Genomic DNA, 24,237 nt, shown 5'->3' on the forward strand with positions numbered 1-24,237 from the left:
TAATTAGTCGATACCAGAAGCAAATTGTTTTGTGGATGAATCAATATCTCGACATAAGACAAGAGGCAGATCTTGTACCACTCCACCTGGTCGTATGAAATTGGCATGCATCATGGCTCCCGAAACCCTTTCATAAATTCCCACCTATATCTGATAGATACTTAGGTGCTTCTTTTTTTGCATTTTTATGGGCAACGCAATGCTGAAAAATGGCCCTTATTTTCACAATTTGGTGGTGAATGGCCCTTAATCTGATATAGTTGTCTTTTACTTACTGTTTGTTGGCATATTCCAATCATCTATATAGCTGGCGAAGGCAATGTACTGAGATCATGAATGTTTATTATATCATTGCTATCTGAAGTTTATTTCTTCTCCAAGTTTGCATTTGTCTCATTTAGTATATCCATCTTTATGGTATCAGAGCCATCACATGTAAATTTGGAGTGATTTCTTGAGATTTAAACTAGATAAAAGCATAAATCATTCATCATTTCTGTTCCAGCTGATTGCTGAGTTTTTTCTTCACAAATCTAAGAAGCTTGCATCTTTATCACGCGCCTTCTGTTTACAATGGCTGCAGGTGGTAGATTCACTTTTGCAGATATGCAAAATCCACTGTTCTTGCACCCATCTGATGGTCCAACATTAGTGAGTGTGCCTAAACTCCAAGGAGGTGGAGATTATAGGTCCTCGAATCATTCTTTTGAAATCCATAGTATTAAACAATCTATTCTCTTTATCAACTCTGCTAGTGAGGGGTGGATTCAACTAGAAAATTATTTTTTATTGAGTAATGGTTCAAGAAAATATAAACTCAACAAAGATCTGGTTGGTTTGAAACAAAATAAGATGAAAATTAATGATTACTTTACTACCATGAGTAGCTTATGGGAGGAGATAGTCTCTATAAACACCCTACTTGCTGTAAACACTGTAGCACAGGATGTCAAAACCTTTATTGCAGCTATTGAGACCCCTAAAGTTGAATCTCGTTTGTTTCTTCTTTGCGTAGTCAACTATTAATGCAAAACACATTACTAAGTGTAGAGTCTGCCTATGCTATTATCCAACAGGAAGAATCCCAACGTGAACTTTTTACTCTAGCTGATGTTGACATTTCTGCTATGTGTGGTAACACTCAATCTGAGTATAAAGGCCCTCACTCTGAGTATAAAGGCCCTGCTTGCACTAATTATGGTCAAAAAAATCACAGCAATGCTCGATGTTGGACAGTAATAGGTTATCCAGGTGGCACAGAAAGTATAAACCACCACGGAAGCCCAATAACACTGCTTCTAATCATGACACTACTCCACCTGCACACACCAAGTTTGCCAATTCAGCAACTCAAAGTAATAACTCTGTCCAAGATAATGTGACAATTACCTCTCAAGAATTGCAACAGTTGTTAAAATTGTTGCCTGCTGGTGCTGGTAACCTTATGCAGAATGCCAATAATATTGACACAGATGATGAGTTGGAGAATTGTTTTTTTGGAATGGTTACATGTCATATGTCTATGATAAACAATAATGTCTGGATTATAGATTCGGGGGCTAGTGACCACATGACTTTTAGCCTTGAAAACATGATGAATGTGCAACGGGCCTCTTCTGATTTAATTATCAAATTGCCAATAGGGGCCACATTCAAGATTTCCAATATTGGGGACATCAAATTGCAAAATGGGTTGATACTTCATAAAGTGTTGTATGTGCCACAATTTAGGCATAATTTATTGTCTATACACAGGTTGTCACAAGACAATGGATGTATTGTCACTTTCTTACCTGAAGGATGCAAAATTATTGATGCTCAGACACAACACACACGGACAGTTTGAACTCTGCAGAATGGGCTTTACTATATGAAGGATACATCTTATCTTGCATCCCAAGTCTGGTCAATCACATCCAAAAGACTTCTAGATCTGAATATGCTATGTGGCATAATAGGTTGGGTCATGCCCCAATGAGCAAGCTCAAATACATTCCTGCATTAAGATCTGTGATTTTGCCTCCAGAAAAGGTTTGTGTCACATGTCCCATGTCGAAATTTACAAAACTGCCTTTTGACTTGAGTAAGTCACATGCTGAAAAACCTTTCGAGTTGATTCACATCGACACCTGGGGGCCATACAGACTTTCTACCAGGGGAAAGTATAAATTTTTCTTGACCATAGTCGATGATTGCACATGTGTAACGTGGGTGTATTTACTTCAGTTCAAGTCTTACTATCTATCAACACTGCAGGCTTTCTCTAACTATGTGAACATTCATTTTCACACTAATATACAAATCATTCGATCGGATAATGCTCCAGAATTCTCGGATGTACGGTGCAGAATTTTCTATGCTGAACATGGGATCCAACATCAAACCTCGTGTGTCAATCGTCCACAGCAGAATGCTCGAGCGGAACGAAGACACAGATATGTACTTGAGGTACCAAGATGTCTTTGTTTTCAAGCTTCCTTGCCCCTGAAATTTTGGGGCGAATGCATAATGATAGCATTCTATGTCATCAACCGCGTGCCAACTCCGGTTTTAGGTAACAAAACCCCTTACGAAACTCTTTTTTTACAAACCTGTTGAATATGATGAGGTTAAAACATTTAGGTGTTTGGCTTTTGCAACCTCGAGGGGTACCTTGTGTATTTGTTGGATACCCATTTGTATTAGTTACAAATCATAGTCATCGTTTTCTTCATTACTATCATTATCTTCCCCTTCCTCTTCCTCTTCCTCTTCATTACTATTTTCTTCTTCTTCTTGTTCTTCTTCCTCTTCTTCATCTTATTCTTCATCTTCTTCTTCATATTTATTTATAATTGGAATATTTGCATATTTTGCAATATCAATGAACAAAGAAAATGACGGCACGAGTCTAGAGATTTGTTCTTCTTGAAAAGCGTCTTCTATGGGCATTTATAGACTCGTCATGAGGACGATGTTTACTTGTAACAACTGTGTGTATATTACTTTGTGGTGACATTACACTTGGAGCATAGTACACTTGATTAGCTTGACTAGCCAAGATGAAAGCCTCCTTCGATCTTAGCCTTGAAGCCATATCAACAATGACAACACAATTTTTTTTAACTCGTACACCGAATCCGGCACTATCAAATCAATCACAATTAAATAAGAGTACATGGTTTCCCTCTTGATATCCAAGTTTAATGACTTCTTGTAATTGACAATATTAGTTGCTCAAAATATTTTCATTTGAGGTGCATTTCACCATGACTCCCGAATTAGATGCCGAAATTTTCCTTGTTTGAAATTTATAACCATTAACATTATAAGTTTCATATAACAATACCAATTTTTCCGGCCCTACCATCAAGTTCTTAAAACGAGAACAATAAGCATCATTTTTTTCAACTTCCTACTCATCCAAATTTTGAGTCCACTTTTTATCGCTCTCTTCAATTCATCTAGTGTTATATTTGGTTCATTTTCTTTGATATGAACTTGATATTCATTTATATAAGGATAAATTTCTGGCGAATTGAATAAAACATATTCTACCACCATCAATCGTTCAACATCACTCAAATTCCGACTTCTTTTGGCTTCTTGAGTGTGCTACCTGAATATATTTGAACACTTCAAAATCATTTTTATGATGTTTACCGATCAAAACCTCATCGAATTTAAAATCAAAGTAAAATGAGTAGAAATAACATCCCCTCCTCAATGTAATGTTCAGTAACCGAACCTTCAACCCTCGCCTTATTACCAACATTTTGCTTCATAAACCCCATCATTATTTCAACAAAATACATCCACTAATAATGAATGAGTCTACCCAGCCTACATTCTTCCGTCAAATATAAAACCAAGTGCTCCATTGAATCAAATCAACCACCCAAAAAAGTGGTTTTCAACAAACTCAATATTTAGACTATAGACTTCTCCAAAATTTTCAAATCATTAGGAATTAAGACATAAGATAAAATGTCATGACAGAAATTTGAAAGGGCTGATAATGCATCCACAACATCTTGTGGTAGAATTCACAAATGGCAAGTGGCAACAATCTTTGCATTATAATATGACAATCGTGAGATTTAAACCACGAGAACTTGCAATTATCTTTAACACAACGTGCAACATTTGATGCATAACTATCTGGGAGTTTCAATATTTTAAATCATTCACACAATGCTTTGAGTTATTTTTTCGTGAGCGTGAAACGTGCCTTTGGTTTGTTTCCATTTTTGGGGATCCACAATTCGGGGTGAACATTCAATAATTTATAATTATTTCTTGACTTGACATAATCCTTTGATTTTTTAGTATCAATTATAATGGTGTAAACACATTGTCGAAAATATTTTTTCGATGTGCATTACATCGATACAATGATGCATAGAAACTGATGACCAATATGGTAGTTCAAAAAATAGTGATTTATATGTCCAGTTATGGGTAACTCCAAAACCTGTAGCTCGACTTTTTTGTGCTTCTTCCCAAGTGGTGTAAATTGCAATTATTCAAAAACTTGCTTCAAAGACTCACCACTCGATCGATCTGTAAACACTCTAGTTTCCACAGTTGCAACCTAACACTTGGAAGACTTAGTGGATCATCTTTGCGTAAAAAACAACGATTTGTGCCAAAAAACACTTGTTTTCCATAATTTTTTAATTGAATACCTTGAATATCCCTAACACAAATCGGAGATGAGAGCTTTTCATGTGTTGACCATCCACTTATCATCCTTAATCCTGGAAAATTGGTCACGGCCCATACACCCGCCGCCTTCAGCGTGAAATTTTGCCTCTTTAAATGATCATTTGTTTCCACGCCTATTTGCCACAACATTTTTAGTTCATCCATTAAAGGGGAGAAGATATACATTAAGATCTTGTCCCAGACCCCTTTACCGGGGGACTAAAAGAGTAAGAAATGTGAATGGTTTTTTCATCCCAATAAAAGGTGAAAGATTATAAATGACCACAACACGGGCCAATGTTTCCCAGATTTTCAAATAGATTGAATCCATCGGCTCCAATGCCAAGATGTATATTTCGACTCTCTCTTGCAAATGACGGATAATTACGGTCAAATTATTTCATTCATCTCTGCCCGTCGGATGACTAAGTTCCCCTTATTTTGTTTCTCTTACCTTGTGACATCTCATATATTCCGATGTATTTTTGGACATATACGATCTTTATAGACGGGGAGTAATGGAAAAATATCTTAAGACTGTGTGGTATTCTTTTCTCAATTTTCTTCTTTTGACTTTTGTAACGATCTTTGCCACAAATATCACAAATAATTTTTGATGCATCATTCCCGTAGTACAACATACAATAATTTTTACATGCATCAATTTTTTCATACCCCAAACTTACCTTCTTCGTCAATGTCTTCATACTATACTATGTAAAAGGCAACATATTGTGCTTAGTAAGAAAATCGGAAAGTAATGCAACCAATGAGACAAACATTATTACAGAGCATTTTGCCTCATTATTGAAATGTAACAATTTACTACTGAGTTTCATTTTCGTATACTTTTTATTATCGGTATAAATAGGAGCTCCGCGTCAATAGCATCCTTGTAGAATTGAGAAACATTTGAGTTTGACGGGCTTCATCAACCCTACTACTACTACCTTCCGTTTCTCCATCGTTATTATTTGATCCACTAATATCTCGTAACAATATGTTTATATCAAAAGGTTTTTTCAATTTTCGTACTTCGACGACGCTTCCGCTTTTGAAGTTCTATTTGTTTTTCATCATGTACCTCTCAAACTTTATAAGTTTCTAAAAATTCATCCATGAGTAAATGATATTTCACTTCATCTAACTTAAAATAACCATTTTCATATGTATTACATGAACACCCTATTTTTTCTCCTTTAATTCCATAAACACCGACAAATTCAATAAATGAATCCACACATTTCCTATATTGATCATTAGATGATAGAAATCTATTTTCTAAACGTCGAGAAATCTAATCTCGATTAGGCGTGGACGATATCTACATATCACATTTTTTGCTCTAATTAGATCATATACACAAAACTATTACAATTACAAAATTTATAATTACACATACAGAATTTATTACACATACATATATAGTCATCATCAACTAATTACACACACACATAAATTTTACATACACATACAAATATACTCATCAACTAATTACGCATAAACATTTATTACGCAAACACACACACAAATTTATTCTCAGATAAAAATTATACTTACAATTTAAATTCTTCAAGCTCCTCCTCAAATTTGATAATTCACAAAATGCAAGATCTAAAAATACATATATATGTGTGTGTGTGAGAGAGAGAGAGAGTTGAGCTTAAAATTGCAGAAAAAGTGTAGTCAAGAAGTACAAAAGCAAAAATAAATTCAAAAACCTATATACCGACTGATTCAGTCGATTTTTAAACTGAGAAATGATTAAAATATTTATCTCACACCAATCAATTAGGTTGGTGGGAAAATTTAATGCATCTAATTGCGACCGAGTTTGGATCCTAAAGTCGGTCGCAATAGAAAAATATTACAGACTGCGGCATCAGTCAGTAAATCCTTTGATATAGTTACTGACGGATTTGGTTGGTATAGTGTTAGTTGATAAGTTGGGTTAACACATAGAAATGAATAGTTAATACCGACCGATTTATATTAGTTTGGTCATTTTATGATAAATGTGGTCGTTGTTCGCATGAATCCGATAAGAATTTAATCCTCAGAAAAGCCAAAGTCGGTCATTATTTAAGTTGATCAATCATTATAGTAGGCCGGTTTTAACTTTAAACTTGGCTTACAATTTTTCTAGCCCAGAAAACCCTCGGGAAAATATTTAACATTAAAATTACAAACAATAATTAAACCAAATATTTATAACTTACAATCCAAAAACAAATTGAAATCGTAGTTCATATTAAGAAACTTACTTAAACCAGGTTAAATAATATAATTAAAATAAAAAACAAGCATCATTGATCAACTGTCTCTAAAATGACTATAAGTCATCTTTAAATTATCGATCTCCTCCCAAGCATCCTTCAACTGCTCTTTGAGTTCTTCCACCCTGATCTCAAACTTGTTCAACTTCTCATAAATTAGCCGATTATCGATCTTCGCCTCCCGCAACTTTTGTTGAAGTTTCTATATATTTTCTTCTGCTTCGTCGAGTTTCCGGGAGACGTCCCTACTGAAGCGATCTTTCACATTCATGCCTACATTTACAAAATTTGTTAGACCATATAATCCAAAATCATAAAACTAAATATAGACACACATACAAACTTATAACCATCACCAATGCATATATATACCTAGCTATGTGTGTGTATAAGCGTACCTCAAAAAAAATATATATTTTAGGAGAAAATTATAAGATATAATTATAAAATATAAGTAAACATATTACATGCATGTATATATAATCATAACCGCTCAAAAACTTTAAACCTTTCATTTTTCCCATAACTGCACAGAAAATTAGAGATCATCTTTTTCACCCTAGAAAAAACGACCGCCTAATGGTAGGTATATTGGTCGGAATTAGTTGATGTGGAGACCATTTCAACGATCAGTCTACAAGTTTTGAATTTTACCTTTATCGACTGTTGTTCGGTCGGTGTATTTGGTCGGAATAGACTGAACTAGACACCACATCAGCAAGAAGTCAAATAATCTTTGGCAATCTCGACCATGGTCGGAATAATCGGTCGGTAAAACATATATACCGACCGTCGTTGTGCGTTGGTGTTCATCGTGTTGTCCATTCGAACCGATATTTCGCCAGGGTCATTTTTTATCTTTTTTTTACGTAGGTCGAAAAAGATCATATTTCTTTTATTATACATTATATTTTTTTTCTAGTGTTGACTGTTAATTATTCTGATAATTTTAATATTTTTTTAATTTTATTTATTATTTGTTAGTTACCTTTCCTTGTGTATACTTGACATGAAAAAATGACTTAAAATAGGTCTACTAATGGTATTATTTGGATAAAAAATTCTACAAATACCCATAATTAATATTTTTAAAAATTGAGAATATAACTAAGTTTGAAATAGTCAAATATCGAAAATAGATATTATTGAAATAGTTTTGAAAGATTAACTATATATAGGGGACACAATTTATTTTAATGGAAATTTATATCCTATAGAAATGCGTGTCAAAATTTAACTATAGAAAAGAAGTGAAAATACAATGATTGTTTTAAAAAAATTCAAAATCATTTACGTAACCGTATTTTAAATATCATCTTTATATTGTCACAAGCAAAGCATCATTTGAGGGAGTGGACAAAATTTATTGACCTTTTTTTCATCATTGCATTTTTTTACCAATATGTTCTATAAATTTGTTATAATATACAATTTGGATATGCATACAATTTTAAAAAAAATGTTCATAGTTGTATTATTATCAAACGTGAATTATATTTTGAAGGTCACAGACATTTATTAAATTTTAAATACTATGTTTACGTTTAGAGATATTCAGAAAAATCTGAATTGCAAAATCAAATTTAATCCGAAAAAAAACCTAAAACTCGATCCGGAAAAAACTTTGACGAGGTTCGGCCTAGAATGCGGACCTTAAACGGACATCCTGTGGCGCCCTCCAAACCCGGGTCAGAAGTTTGGGGTCCAAAACACAAACACAACATATAAACCTGTATATAAGATATTATTTGCAATGACCCTTCTTTACATAACCACGGATCACAACAGGTTAAAGTATGAAAACAAGCCACAACCTTAACTTTTATTACATCGTACCAAATCCCGACTAATTTAACTGACAAGTGATAATAAAATTATTCTTACAATCTTACAATCTCACTACCGCAATAAGCTCCTGCTAGCTTGATCCAACTCAATCTGGAATCCTAGCTCGTACATTGAACTGGGAAACCTCGCTATCAACCGTATCCTTCTTAACTGTAGAATACATAAATAGATTCGCAAGAGTGAGCTAACTAGCTCAGCAAGTCACAATGACAATAATTGAGATTAATCAATGATCAAACGAGATGATTCAGTGGAATCGAGTTTATTGCTAAACAATCATTAGAATTGGACATTCATTTTAAGTTTTTAAAACCAAGGTTAGGCTACTGATCAGTCACGCACTAACCCCAAGCAAAGCACACAGCACTGCTCTAACTACTGGATCCAAGGCACACATTAGCCTAAATTGACCATAGATATGGTCTGACCACGAATCTGGTCCATATATATAAAAAAAACTATCCAATTCTAAAGCAATTCAATATGATAAACAATATAATTCGATAAACAAGATCATAATCAATGATGGTTAAACACTTGAATAAAAACGTAAAGAAACTCATGGATATCTCAAGGGTATATCAAGGTATGTATAAGAAACGGTTTTCAGTCTGTAAAATGATCAGGTATTGGACGAATACTGATTTTTCAAGGTATAGTTCTTTGATGTTATAAAGAATGGTTGGAGTATAAAAGTTTCTGTGTTTTCAAACAATTTTTGCTCCAGTGTTTGGTGTTTGGTAGTTATACATTTGGGGAGGGGTATCATATTTGTGTGATTTGGTATCTGAGGATCAACAAGGGATGGTTTACAAAGAATAAGGCTTACGGCTCAAGATCAAGAAAAATGTTCGATAAATTTACAGGAGACTGAAGAATATGCTCCTGCAAGATCCAGAATTGCTGTTTGGAATGTCATGGTTTGTCTTGAGCTGCCAACTTTGAATTGAGTGAATATTATATATATTAGGTGTGAATGAAGAGAGTTGGTATATTTTAATCTATTGCTATGGCTGCTAGTTATATATGAAACGTGAAGACTTGTTTCTAGAGCAACAATCAGAATCTTGTTTCTTTGTGAATTTTTTCATGCTACTAAAAGAACTCGTAATCATGAACTAAAAAATACGCCAGAGAAATTGAAAGAAGTTAAATGGAAGTTGAAAATTTGACAAGCAACTCACAAAGGCATTGATGCTCCCTCTACTACATGCCTTTTTCACAAGAAGACGGATCTTTACTGTAAACCAGTCACGTATCTTTAATCTGAGTAAACAGGCGACGCAAAATATAAGTTTTAAGGATCTGCGAGATTTATAAAGGGAACATGAATTTTTGCCACAGGGTATTACTTTACCTTACATGTTCTTCTTGCCATCAGAATGCGATAAACTTTTATCTAGAGACTGCAGCTGGTTCTGAAAACTTTTGATTTTCATGCTGCAACCGAGAAATTTCTTTCACATATCCTTCAGACTGACTTTTAAGTGCCACTAAACTGGTTTCAGCAGATTTTATCTCATTGTACTTTGACTCGCAATCAGATTTTAGCTCTTTGATCTTTGTCCTCAAATTAGAAACCTCGTCAACCAAGTCTTTCAGTTCCTCTGCTGCAGTTTATCTATCATAAAAGACAAAAACAGCGAGAATCCTGCATAAACGGAAAATTTAGGTTAGGAGAAAGCATAATTTAGCAAATAAAACTCAATAAATCAATCACCGAAGTCTTTTTCTGGGTAAGTAAAAGCATCACTGAAAAGTGAAAAAGGAAAATGTCAAGTACATTCCACCAAAAAATCTACAATCGAACAGGAAAACAAGAATAAACAAATTAATCAATACAAAAAATCTAAACACCGTAAAATAATGATGATAAGGCAACTGACGATGCAAAAAAGCTGGAGCGTCATTATATAAAATCTGAGTGTTTGTTTTTTGAATTTCTGATAAGGCGCTTTCTTGTTCTTGCACTGCATGTTTCTTGTTTCTCAGAAATCATGGCCTCAGGTAGTAGATTTACATGCAATGATATGCAAAATCCATTGTTCTTACACCCTTCTGATGGACCAACCTCTGTGAGCGTGTCCAAACTGCAATGAGCTGTTGATTACAGAACATAGAGGAGACAGATGGAGATTCAGCTTTCAGCCAAGAGAAAGTTGGAATTTGTTGATGGATCTGTCACCAGGAGCGCAACTGACTCGACAAAAGCCAATCAATGGGATACTTGTAACAACATGGTAATCTCCTGGCTCCATAACATGGATAAAATGGTGAAGAAAAAAAACACTTCAAATATAAGAAATATTAGAAGAAAATGCAAATCTTGACCATATATTACTCATATATTATCCAAAAATGATACAAGAGAAATAATTAAATCTGTGAACCTTCCTATAATCTTTTTATCATTCGAGAACTTCCTGCACTTAAATTGTGCAAGGGTATCAGCCAAAAAGAAAAAGTTAACATTACAAATTTACAACACTAGAATTCAGAAAAGGTACAACAAGCAACAATCTTTCTATGCCATTACAGAATTTATGCTTCAAACAGAAATTTCATATCGTCCTCGGTTAGTCTTCCCAGTCCATTGGATGAGCCAACAATGGTCCTGTAAAAGGCAGAGCATAATGATTAGCTGATTTAGATTGAGCAATGATTTTAACATTTGAGAATTCCTTGAATAGATACGTACCCTTCGAATACTAGTTCCTTTTCTTCTTGTACTTTCAAAATTCTTTCTTCGATGGTGCCCTCTGTTATGAACCTGACAACCCTACACATTTTCATACAAGCGATTTAGGAGAAGAGTTGCATAATATAATAATAAAACACTGATATGCAAGCAACTACATATATAGCCATGGTACTTGCCTTGTAGGTTTAAATTGCCCAATTCTATGTATTCTATCTTGGGCCTGTCGCTCAACATCAGGATTCCACCATGGATCCATCAAGAATACCTGAACGAGTCAAAGACCAAAACACACTAAGTCTTCCTTTCAGTAGTTAGCCAAAAAAAGAAAAGAAAGACAAGCCTCTATATAATTGCACTTGAGATTTAGCATTATAATATTCTCTTACATGTGATGCCATTGTGAGATTAAGTGCAACCCCTCCTGTTTTAAAGCTCATGAGAAGTAATCTGCAATCAGGAACCTCGGTAAATCTCTTGATGGCAGCATTTCTTGCCTTCGTAGTCATAGTTCCATCCAACTGAACACACTGAACTCCGGACTGCAAAAGGTTTCAACATCAAACAATATCAGTCAGCTTGATGATGAAGCAGATATGAAAAACTATAGCTTGCAAAATTTACCACCCACCTTCTGCAGAGAATAGTGAATCAAGTCCAGGAATGATATGAATTGGCTGAAAACGATTGCTTTTGCAGAGCCATCTCTCTCAACCATAAACCTGATTTCTTCTCTCTATATAATTAAATTAAGCTCATATTAGTAAAGATACTACTATTGATGTGAGATATAGGCACAAGTGTTTAGGATATCTGGAGTTTGAATTGATTTTAAGGGTGTGTGGAAGCATCACTGTAGGAATTAGCAAATTATTATGAACACTGCGTATAGATAAACAAGATCATACTGTCAAGTAAATTTAAATAGTTTAGCAGCTTCCTGTCGTTTTGTCAAAACGGTCATTAACAACCGAAACGTAAGAGTAAAATTGCATTTCCGACAAAAAGACAGAAAAAGAAAGGTTGTAAAAGGATAATCAACAATTTACCAAAGCTTCTATTTTTGTACTAGTTCGGAAGTCTTCAACCCGAATTCTGTTGAGAATACTTGAGCGCTTAAAACCTTTAATGATCGTTTTAGTATCCTCATCTCCTTGGTCATTCTCTGTACTACAATCTACATTAAGGGGCTCCTTACATGTGGGGCATGAGACTAGTTCAGCGCCGTTCAAACAAGATGTGCAAACGACATGTGAACATGCACTAACCTGAAGTAATTACATAAGCTTTATAAGTAGGCAGAAGATTCTATTAAGAAAACAAACAAGGAGCGATCATAGTCATATCAATATAATGTGTCAATATGATATTATCTTCAGACCAAAGTGTAAAACTACAAACCAATAAGCTTTCACTTCTACCAAACTGGAAAGAGGTATAGAGCTTTTGAAAATTACCCGAGTGTGGTTCAGTGATCAAGGTATTTTACATGCAAATCAAGTTAAATGTGTTTTATGAGGGTGCTGAAAATATCGTTTTGCAGCTGGTAAAAAGACTTTCGCAGAATAGAAGGATATACTTTATATACAAGTGGACATTTACTGTTTTTGACGGATTGTGCTTCTGTCTCTTACAACAATTTAAAATTTGACTTTAGAAGTGTCTTTAAAATGAAGAACTTAAAGACTTCCAATATCCTTCTTATATATTGATTTGGGTAATAAACTCATTTGACAAGAAATTAATACTCGAAAAACAATTCATTATGAACTCACCAGAGGATCTTCTGCAGATCCATTGCACAGCCCACATATCAGTTCACCATTGTTAGCATCCAGTACCTCATTTAGGTTTCTGCTCTTGGCAGCTTTAGAGAATAATACAAGGTATGGATGATCCACAGCCTATTTTATAATCAGAAAGTAAGGTTAGAGTTGCAAGACGATAACATAATCTCATAATTAGTTTATACCAAAAAATCAGCATCAAGGACAAAAAAAATATGCTGCTAAAATGTTGAACAATTGCTGCACATCTCAAGCTTGACTACACTAGCTAACTAGTTAAATAAGCAGTCAAATACATCATTTAAGAAATTATTTAACCTAAAATACACATGCAATTTTTTTTGATAATATTCTTTGAGTAGTTTCCTTCTAAGGGATAATCGACAATTATACTAAAAGCTGCTATATATGCAGAATAACAAGAAATTTGCATAATATAAAGATGCTTGTAGATAGTAAGTAAATCCTTCACCTGTCGCAAACGCGTGAGGAGATCAGATATGTGGGCATAGTTATTCCCAACATTATCTTCTGCGACATATCTGCACATGCATGAAATAATTTAGTTACATTCTGATAAGGATGAAGCAGAAGTTGTCATTACACAAAAATCTATGTGACTCTGGACATTATTAGCCATCAGTTTTAGTATAAATTCAAGCAATGGTATCCCTAGATAGTGAACCCAAATAACTGCAACACAGTAGGGAAGAACTTCAAGACACAGTTTACCAATATGTCCGATGAAACAGACCACACAGATTTCAAATTAAAACCAAAATGAGAATGACTTAGTTGACTCACATATTAAATTGTGCCCGACTTTCATTATACAGTGCGGTGTAGTAACTTTCTTCAAAAATATCCAGCGAGTCCCGTCGTAATAACACCTGACACAAAAAAATATTGCATGACATACTGGAGTAAATATGCATTGGCGCCTTGCAGCATAAGAAAGTATTATAGTTACCATTTTGGGAGGAAGCGCAAGATCAGCGGATCTACCCATTTTAGTGCGTCTTAAAAGAATGCTTTTTAAGATCTTGTGCTCCAGCAAGATCATTGCATCTATGTCAGACCCCGAATTCCCTTTTGATTGTATCGGTGTGGTAATATACTTCATAATTACAATGTCACAGGAAGTTTGCAACTTTTCAGTACATACTCTAATCAGAAGACACAATACAGTATAAGAAACTTAAACTTTTGTGACTCACTTTATTCCACCAGCAAAAGTGTCTTACAGAGGAATGTGAGCAACAGCCAGAGTTAGGACTGCAAGTTAATGACTTAATGATGTCAGGTAACAAACAGTTTATTATATGTAAAGCATACAAGATAAACAACCATGTTTTAGCATCTACTTGTGTATGTGTGTGTGTGTGTTTATGCAATTTTGTGCTTCAATGAAACAATTCATGCAAACGCATTGCGCTTATGCTTACACGTACCTCTGCACTTTGGCGCGTTTTGTGCCTTTAATAGCTATTAGTGCATACATGATTATAAACAGTAACATATTTTAAACAACCCAAATGCAACACTGGGAGCTGAAATGGAGACTAGGCTATAAATTTGGAGGCAGACTGATAAATTAACAAAAAGAACATGTACTGGTGGAGTACTAGCACATTAATATCATCTTTCGGGAAAGATAATTTAACCCTGAAAAATACCTATAATCAAGTGTTCTGCAATCACAATCCTTACAGAAGTAATAAGAATATGGACTAATCTGCAGAAAGCGGATCTGTGCCAAAGAAATCAGAAAACTAATTAGATATAAACGATAAAAGTTAAACTGTATGTCACATCAAGCTAATTAAATCTTAGAAGCGAGTAAAGTTCTCCAACACGATTTTGAAGGGGGTTGCCACTTATAGCCCATTTGTAGGTAGAGTTTAAGGCATGAACAGCTTTCGTAGTGTTCCCACGCCGTTCTTTGATATAGTGAGCCTATAAATTTCGAATTACAAGGTCAAATGTGAGCCAAGTACTATAAGTTTCTTAAGTGCAGATGAACCTTTTAAACTAATATGAAACCAAAACTTAGTTACCTACACATAAAACTATTAATCAAGTTTTCTAATGCATATTTCAGTGTCCATAAGCCATGTACATTAATACAATAAGCAAGTTTTCTAATGCATATTTCAGTGTCTATGTTAATAAATGAACATAGGTAGCTCATAATTCATTACTTAACATCTGGATTCAATACGGACATAGGGTGCGAAAAACTATAATGATGATGTTAACATATTTGAATACATGCGCGCACATAGAATAAGACACAGAAACTAAAGTAGCCAAGTCTGAAAGATTTTATAACAGTAATAGAGTAGTCATTAGAAACGCACCTCATCCAATATGATCCGATTCCAGTTCAAGGAGCGCAAATTACAATTTCCGTCATCAACATCAGCTCCAGCGTTCTTATTCTTCCTCTGTTTTGACGGCTTATAAGTAACATCTGGACCACACGAATAACTTTGGTGAGAATTCATGTTCTTTTCAGTGAACCACTTTCCACACCATCTGCATTCTCTTGTGGGTGGCAAGACATATTTCCTATATTCTGCTTCGACACTGGAATATGTAGTTATAACAAAATCATATTCCGAGAATTCATCAAGGGTCTTGGCCTTCTTGGCTCCATTATACACCAGCACCTTGTTACTACCTTTCAAGGTAGAGCGGCTTATCTCATTCACCCATTGAGCCACACCAACCAAAGGACATATAACAAGTGTAGCTTTAACTTGTGGCGATCCGGAAGATTGACTAGTTGAGGGTAAAGCTCCATCCAGTGCTCGATTAAGTTCTTTCTTAGCCATTACAAGTGCAATAGCTTGAATAGTCTTTCCCATTCCCTTCTCATCTGCAAGGATGCCTCCTCTTGCTGCAGATTCCTCTTGCTTTAGCGCCCAAGCCAACCATTCTTTCTGATATTTCATCAGAGGCATAACAAAACTAGGTGGCGCTTCAGCTGTTTCAGCCACAACTTCGTGCTGATTATCAGTATCTTCGTAAGCATCATCATAAGATGCTAACCATCTCGCATATTCTTCTTCCCAAACTTCCCACATCAATATTGGCCTGTTCTTATTCCTCTTCCTCTTCTTTCTTATAATCTTCTCAATGGATTCATCAACTTCAAGGTCAGGAACTTCTGCCGCTTTTTGACTCAAAACTTGCCTTTCCTGATCAGAATCACTTTTAAACCTTTCATCATCACTTAATTCAAAATCAGTTTCTGATCCTGAATCCTCGGTCATCCTTAAAACATCTTGACCTGCATTCAGGGAAACACGGGACGGATTAAATACTACATAAACAAACTTATCACTTTAAGCTTATTTCATCCGTTATTGCTAATGCAGTGACGAACAGATAGCTTACATTTCAAGATGATCATAAATATAATAAAAACTTTAAAAAGAGTAACACATGAGAATACAAATATAGTGAATTTAAAAAAAAATAAAACACAATTGTAGATATATACCTTTTTCGTCGTCTGTGCCCTCAAAATCAGAATCCAAAATTTCCCGATCTTCATCTCCTGCTCGACATAACAATTACATATAAATTACTTTAACCAATATTAACTACAAAAGAATAAATAAAAATAAATAATATATAATTATATAGACAACATAAATACTCTAAAGTCTAGGCCCCATGTGGTGTTGACGAGTAATACCATATAAATCCCTCTAATACGATAGTTTTTCCTGTCCCAACCATATCACTTAGAGAGGTTTTACCGTAACAAGCTAGAAAAGTTATCAAAACTTTCCTTAATCAGTTGTATCAAACTAATCTCATACAAAAGACATCTACAAATTAAACAAACTCTCGAAAAATATAATTCGTCTAAGAAAATACTCAGATCTACCTGCAACCAGAAAAACTAAACAAATTCTCTTAGGAAATGTTAGATCAAAGCAAAAATCTATACAAATCACAATCAACAAGAGACATAGCATGCATACAAATCAAGATTACAAACTTAGCCAATATATTTCTACACTCAATTTAGTAAGCATGCAACTAGAGACATCATAGATATCAAATCTTGTGTTACATAATCTAGATCACGATTTTAAACAATCCAAAAGTTCTATCTAGAAATGATCATAAAACAAATAGTTCACAAAAGATAAAATTTAAAACAAGAAAGTAAAAGGTGATGGAGTTGTTTCACCTCTGAAAGGAGGTAGAGAATTGAACTTAGGCGGCATAGCAGATAATTAGGGTTTGATTGAAGGAATGAAATGAGAGAATTAGGGTTTTTAGGCGGAGAAGCCAAATGAAATGCAAGAGTGAGTGAGGGTTTGAGATGTGGCTTATTGCAGTGAAGAGAGGGGGTATATATACAAGCGAGTGAGGCGGGAAATTAAAAGTTGAATTGAGGTTTTCACTTGAACGGGCTCTTGGCCCAAAATTCATGCTGTCTGAATTGTGTATTTTAGATTCTCGGCCGCTATCTTCTTTCAACAAATAAAGAAATATCCACAATATGTATATAAAGAAATATATTCAATTAAGATTTTAAAAGATTTTTTTGGAATTTTGAAAATTCAAGAATATATAATTTGAATTCTAGAGAGGATAGCATTTGAGATTTATGATCAGATGCTTTGAATAACTCAAAACATGAATATTGTATTTGAAAATTTCTGTTATTTGAATAGTGTATTTTAGATTCGGAAAATGATAGAGACCCCAATTTTTTATATGAATTTTTTTTCAAAATATGATCTGTCATATGAATATTTGGTAACCTTCCTAATAATAATATGAGACCCCGCGTGCATTTATATGCGCACACAAATTAAAATCAGTCATGTGTCAGACACATCATTTGGTAATTTTTTTGGAAAAATATTTGGGGTATTTAACAATACTCTTTAGATTCTCTTTCACTATCTTTACTGAACAAATAAAGAAATATCCAAAATAAACACAAATAAAGAAATATATTCAATTAAGATTTGCAAAGATTTTTACGGATTTTGAAAAATCAAGAATATTTAATTTGGATTCTAGATAATGTATTAAAATCGAAAGTTATTCAATTTGGATTTTTAGAAATATATATTCAATTAAAATTTTTAAAATTTTTTTTGTTTTTTAAAATTCAAGAAATTTAATTTGGATTCTAAAAAGTATATTCAAATATGAATTATTAAATTAAATATCAGTGGAGTATCATCTAAAATTTTAAAATTATTAAATTTTACTTTTATTCATTTTTTAAATATTTTTAAAAAATATTTAAAAGTGATACTTTAATGGGAAAGAAGTATCAGGACCATACTCTACTGACAGAGGAGTATCTACTGACAAAGGAGTCTCATAGTATCAGCAGAGAATCTGGTGGGTATTTTGGGCACCTTTTTTCAGAATGAGTATTTTGGGCAAAAGAACATCTAAAAAGAAGTATTTTGCTCATTTTTCAATTGAATACCCTAAGATTTTCAAAATTCAAAAAAATCTATAAAAATCCCAATTGAATACACCCCTCATAGATTTTTTTTTTAAAATTTGGCGTATTAAATCAAGAATTAAAAAAAACTTTTAAATCAAATAGTCTTTAATTAAAATTTAAACAATCCTTTAAAATATCCCGATATTCAAAAAATTATGATTTTGTTTTCATTTTATAAAATGATAAATTTTGATAAATTTGTAAGTATTTTTTTTACAAATTTTGAAATTCAGGCAGATTATAGTATCTTTAATGATTAATAAAAGAAAAGTATAAAAAATGGGGTATTACCTCTATGTGAAAAATTACCATGTTTTTTTTAATTTCGGGCTTTTAACCAAGTTTTCGAGTCTTGAGTTGGACCAGATTTTCAAGAGAAAAGAAAGTCCGTTAAAGGTCCAAATTCCGGGCCGAAACTCGTCGAAATTTTATCCGAATCGAGTTTCAGATTTTTTTCCCAGATCAAATCTGATTTTGCACTTTAGATTTTTTGAATATCTCTAAACGTAAATATTGTATTTGAAATTTAATTAAAGTCTATGACATCCAAAATATAATTCACGTTTGATAATAATACAACTATGAACATTTTTAGAAATTTTATGCATATCAAAATTGTATATAATAACAAATTTACAGAACATATTGGAAAAAAAATGCAAAGATAAAAAAAAGGTCCACTAAATTTTGTCCCCTCCCTCAAATGATGCTTGGGACAATATAAAGATGATATTTAAAATACGATTACGTAAATGATTTTGAATTTTTTTAAAACAATTATATTTTCACTTCTTTTCTATTTTGTATAGTTAAATTTTGGCATAGTTATTTTGACAAACATCACTATTTGATATAAATTTTTACTCCCTCATCCATTAAAATAAATTTTATCCCCTTTATATATATTTATATTTTCAAATTAAATTTAAATTTAATCTTTCAAAACTATTTCAATAATATATATTTTCAATATTTAACTATTTCAAACTTAATTGTATTCTCAATACTTAAAAATATTAATTATGGGTATTCATAGAATATTTTTATCCTAATAATATCAATTCTTAATATACCTATTTTAAGTCATTATTTCATGCTAAGTATACAAAAGGAAAGGTAACTAACAACTAAGCTAATAAATAAAATTTTAAAAATATTAATATTAAATTGTCAGAATAATTAACGGGCAACACCATAAAAATAACATAATGTACAATAAAAGAAACATAGTTTTTTTCGACTAACGTAAAAAATGACAAAAAACTACCCTGACGAAATATCAGTTCGAAAGGATAACAGTTGAAGACCAATGCACAACGATGGTTGGTAATTGTCAAGATTGCCAAAGATTATTTGACTTCATGTGGTGTCCAGTTCAGTCTATTCCGACAAAATACACCGACCGAACAATAGTCGCTAAAGGTAAAAGTCAAAACTTGTTGACTGACCGTTGAAATGGTCTCCACATCGGCTAGTTTCGACCAATATACCTACCGTTAGGCGGTCATTTTTCTAGGGTGAAAAAGATGATCTCTAATTTTATGTGCAGTTATGGGAAAAATGAAAGGTTTAAAGTTTTTGAGTGGTTATGATTATATTTACATGCATGTAATCTATTTACTTAAAGTTTATAATTACATCTTTTATTTTTCTCCTAAAAATATAAGCATTTTTTGAGGTATGCTTATACACACACATATAGCTAGGTATATATATGTATCAGTGATGGTTATAAGTGTGTGTGTATGTAGTTCTATGATTTTGGATTATATGATCTAACAACTTTTGTTTATTTTGTAAATGCGGGCATGAATTTTAAATATCGTTTCAGTAGGGATGTCTCCCGGAAACTCGACGAAGTAAAGGAAAACATATCGAAACTTCAACAAAAGCAGCGAATGGGACAAGATAGACATTAAATTTTTACTCCCTCATCCATTAAAATAAATTTTGTCCCCTTTATATATATATTTATTTATACTTTCAAAGTAAATTTAAAGTTAATCTTTCAAAACTATTTTAATAATATATATTTTCAATATTTGACTATTTCAAACTTAATTGTATTCTCAATTTTTAAAAATATTAATTATGGGTATTCATAATTTTTTTTATCCAAATAATATCAATTCTTAATATACCTATTTTAAGTCATTTTTCAAGCTAAGTATAAACAAGGAAAGGTAACTAATAATTGAGTTAATAAATAAAATTTTAAAAATATTAATATTAAATTGTCAGAATAATTAACGAAAAATACCAGAAAAATAAAATAATGTACAATAAAAAATAGGGTCTTTTTTGATCAACGTAAAAAATGACAAAAAACGACCCTAGCGAAACATCGATTCGAAATGACAAAATGTTGAAGACAAACGCAAAACGACGGTAGGTATATATATTTTACCGTCCGATTATTTCGATCATGGTCAAGAATTGCCAAAGATTATTTGACTTCCTACTGATGTAGTGTCCAGTTCAGTCTATTCCGACCAAATACACCGACTGAACAACAATCGCTAAAGGTAAAAGGCAAAACTTGTTGACTGACCGTTGAAATGGTCTCCACATCAGCTAATTCCAACCAATATACTTATTGTTAGGCGGTCATTTTACTAGGGTGAAAAAGATAATCTCTAATCATCTGTGCAGTTATGGGAAAAATGAAAGGTTTAAAAGTTTTGAGTGGTTATAATTATATTTACATGCATGTAAATAATTTACTTATAGTTTATAATTACATCTTTAAATTTTCTTTTAAAAATATAAGCTTTTTTTGAGGTATGCTTACACACACATACACACATTGCTAGGTATATATATGCATCAGTGATGGTTATAAGTGAGTGTGTGTGTATATAATTTTGTGATTTTGGATTATATGATCTAACAAATTTTGTTTATTTTGTAAATGTAGGCATGAATGTGAGAGATCGTTTCAGCAGGGACATCTCCCAGAATCTCGACGAAGCAAAGGAAAACATACCGAAACTTCAACAAAAGCAACGAGAGGTGAAGATCGATAAACGGCTAAGTTCTCCAACACGATTTTGAAGGGGGGTGCCACTTAAAGCCCATTTGTAGGTAGAGTTTAAGGCATGAACAGCTTTCGTAGTGTTCCCACGCCGTTCTTTGATATAGTGAGCCTATAAATTTCGAATTACAAGGTCAAATGTGAGCCAAGTACTATAAGTTTCTTAAGTGCAGATGAACCTTTTAAACTAATATGAAACCAAAACTTAGTTACCTACACATAAAACTATTAATCAAGTTTTCTAATCCATATTTCAGTGTCCATAAGCCATGTACATTAATACAATAAGCAAGTTTTCTAATGCATATTTCAGTGTCTATGTTAATAAATGAACATAGGTAGCTCATAATTCATTACTTAACATCTGGATTCAATACGGACATAGGGTGCGAAAAACTATAATGATGATGTTAACATATTTGAATACATGCGCGCACATAGAATAAGACACAGAAACTAAAGTAGCCAAGTCTGAAAGATTTTATAACAGTAATAGAGTAGTCATTAGAAACGCACCTCATCCAATATGATCCGATTCCAGTTCAAGGAGCGCAAATTACAATTTCCGTCATCAACATCAGCTCCAGCGTTCTTATTCTTCCTCTGTTTTGACGGCTTATAAGTAACATCTGGACCACACGAATAACTTTGGTGAGAATTCATGTTCTTTTCAGTGAACCACTTTCCACACCATCTGCATTCTCTTGTGGGTGGCAAGACATATTTCCTATATTCTGCTTCGACACTGGAATATGTAGTTATAACAAAATCATATTCCGAGAATTCATCAAGGGTCTTGGCCTTCTTGGCTCCATTATACACCAGCACCTTGTTACTACCTTTCAAGGTAGAGCGGCTTATCTCATTCACCCATTGAGCCACACCAACCAAAGGACATATAACAAGTGTAGCTTTAACTTGTGGCGATCCGGAAGATTGACTAGTTGAGGGTAAAGCTCCATCCAGTGCTCGATTAAGTTCTTTCTTAGCCATTACAAGTGCAATAGCTTGAATAGTCTTTCCCATTCCCTTCTCATCTGCAAGGATGCCTCCTCTTGCTGCAGATTCCTCTTGCTTTAGCGCCCAAGCCAACCATTCTTTCTGATATTTCATCAGAGGCATAACAAAACTAGGTGGCGCTTCAGCTGTTTCAGCCACAACTTCGTGCTGATTATCAGTATCTTCGTAAGCATCATCATAAGATGCTAACCATCTCGCATATTCTTCTTCCCAAACTTCCCACATCAATATTGGCCTGTTCTTATTCCTCTTCCTCTTCTTTCTTATAATCTTCTCAATGGATTCATCAACTTCAAGGTCAGGAACTTCTGCCGCTTTTTGACTCAAAACTTGCCTTTCCTGATCAGAATCACTTTTAAACCTTTCATCATCACTTAATTCAAAATCAGTTTCTGATCCTGAATCCTCGGTCATCCTTAAAACATCTTGACCTGCATTCAGGGAAACACGGGACGGATTAAATACTACATAAACAAACTTATCACTTTAAGCTTATTTCATCCGTTATTGCTAATGCAGTGACGAACAGATAGCTTACATTTCAAGATGATCATAAATATAATAAAAACTTTAAAAAGAGTAACACATGAGAATACAAATATAGTGAATTTAAAAAAAAATAAAACACAATTGTAGATATATACCTTTTTCGTCGTCTGTGCCCTCAAAATCAGAATCCAAAATTTCCCGATCTTCATCTCCTGCTCGACATAACAATTACATATAAATTACTTTAACCAATATTAACTACAAAAGAATAAATAAAAATAAATAATATATAATTATATAGACAACATAAATACTCTAAAGTCTAGGCCCCATGTGGTGTTGACGAGTAATACCATATAAATCCCTCTAATACGATAGTTTTTCCTGTCCCAACCATATCACTTAGAGAGGTTTTACCGTAACAAGCTAGAAAAGTTATCAAAACTTTCCTTAATCAGTTGTATCAAACTAATCTCATACAAAAGACATCTACAAATTAAACAAACTCTCGAAAAATATAATTCGTCTAAGAAAATACTCAGATCTACCTGCAACCAGAAAAACTAAACAAATTCTCTTAGGAAATGTTAGATCAAAGCAAAAATCTATACAAATCACAATCAACAAGAGACATAGCATGCATACAAATCAAGATTACAAACTTAGCCAATATATTTCTACACTCAATTTAGTAAGCATGCAACTAGAGACATCATAGATATCAAATCTTGTGTTACATAATCTAGATCACGATTTTAAACAATCCAAAAGTTCTATCTAGAAATGATCATAAAACAAATAGTTCACAAAAGATAAAATTTAAAACAAGAAAGTAAAAGGTGATGGAGTTGTTTCACCTCTGAAAGGAGGTAGAGAATTGAACTTAGGCGGCATAGCAGATA

At 33.3% G+C, this 24,237-nt stretch overlaps 1 protein-coding gene and 1 pseudogene across 1 annotated transcript; both read right to left on the minus strand.

The window, feature by feature from the left end:
- Positions 1-11,114: 11,114 nt before the first annotated feature.
- LOC141705508 (ATP-dependent helicase rhp16-like) lies at positions 11,115-16,928 on the minus strand (annotated as a pseudogene).
- Positions 16,929-21,785: 4,857 nt separating this feature from the next.
- On the minus strand, positions 21,786-23,615 carry LOC141708189 (DNA repair protein RAD16-like). The gene is made up of 3 exons (XM_074511690.1): positions 23,491-23,615; positions 22,343-23,277; positions 21,786-21,938 (listed from the first exon to the last, which is right to left on the minus strand). The coding sequence occupies exons 2-3, from the start codon at positions 23,258-23,260 to the stop codon at positions 21,786-21,788; spliced, it is 1,071 nt and encodes a 356-aa protein (XP_074367791.1). The 5' UTR covers positions 23,261-23,277; positions 23,491-23,615.
- Positions 23,616-24,237: the final 622 nt, after the last annotated feature.

This window comes from Apium graveolens, chromosome 2 (genome assembly GCF_009905375.1).
Source record: "Apium graveolens cultivar Ventura chromosome 2, ASM990537v1, whole genome shotgun sequence".
Taxonomy (NCBI): Eukaryota; Viridiplantae; Streptophyta; class Magnoliopsida; order Apiales; family Apiaceae; genus Apium; species Apium graveolens.

Coding starts and splice junctions, on each gene's coding strand:
- LOC141708189 (XM_074511690.1), bottom strand. CDS start 23,260: ATGACCGAGGATTCAGGATCAGAAACTGATTTTGAATTAAGTGATGAT. Junction 21,939..22,342: donor ATCGGATCATATTGGATGAG/GTGCGTTTCTAA, acceptor CGAAATTTATAG/GCTCACTATATCAAAGAACG.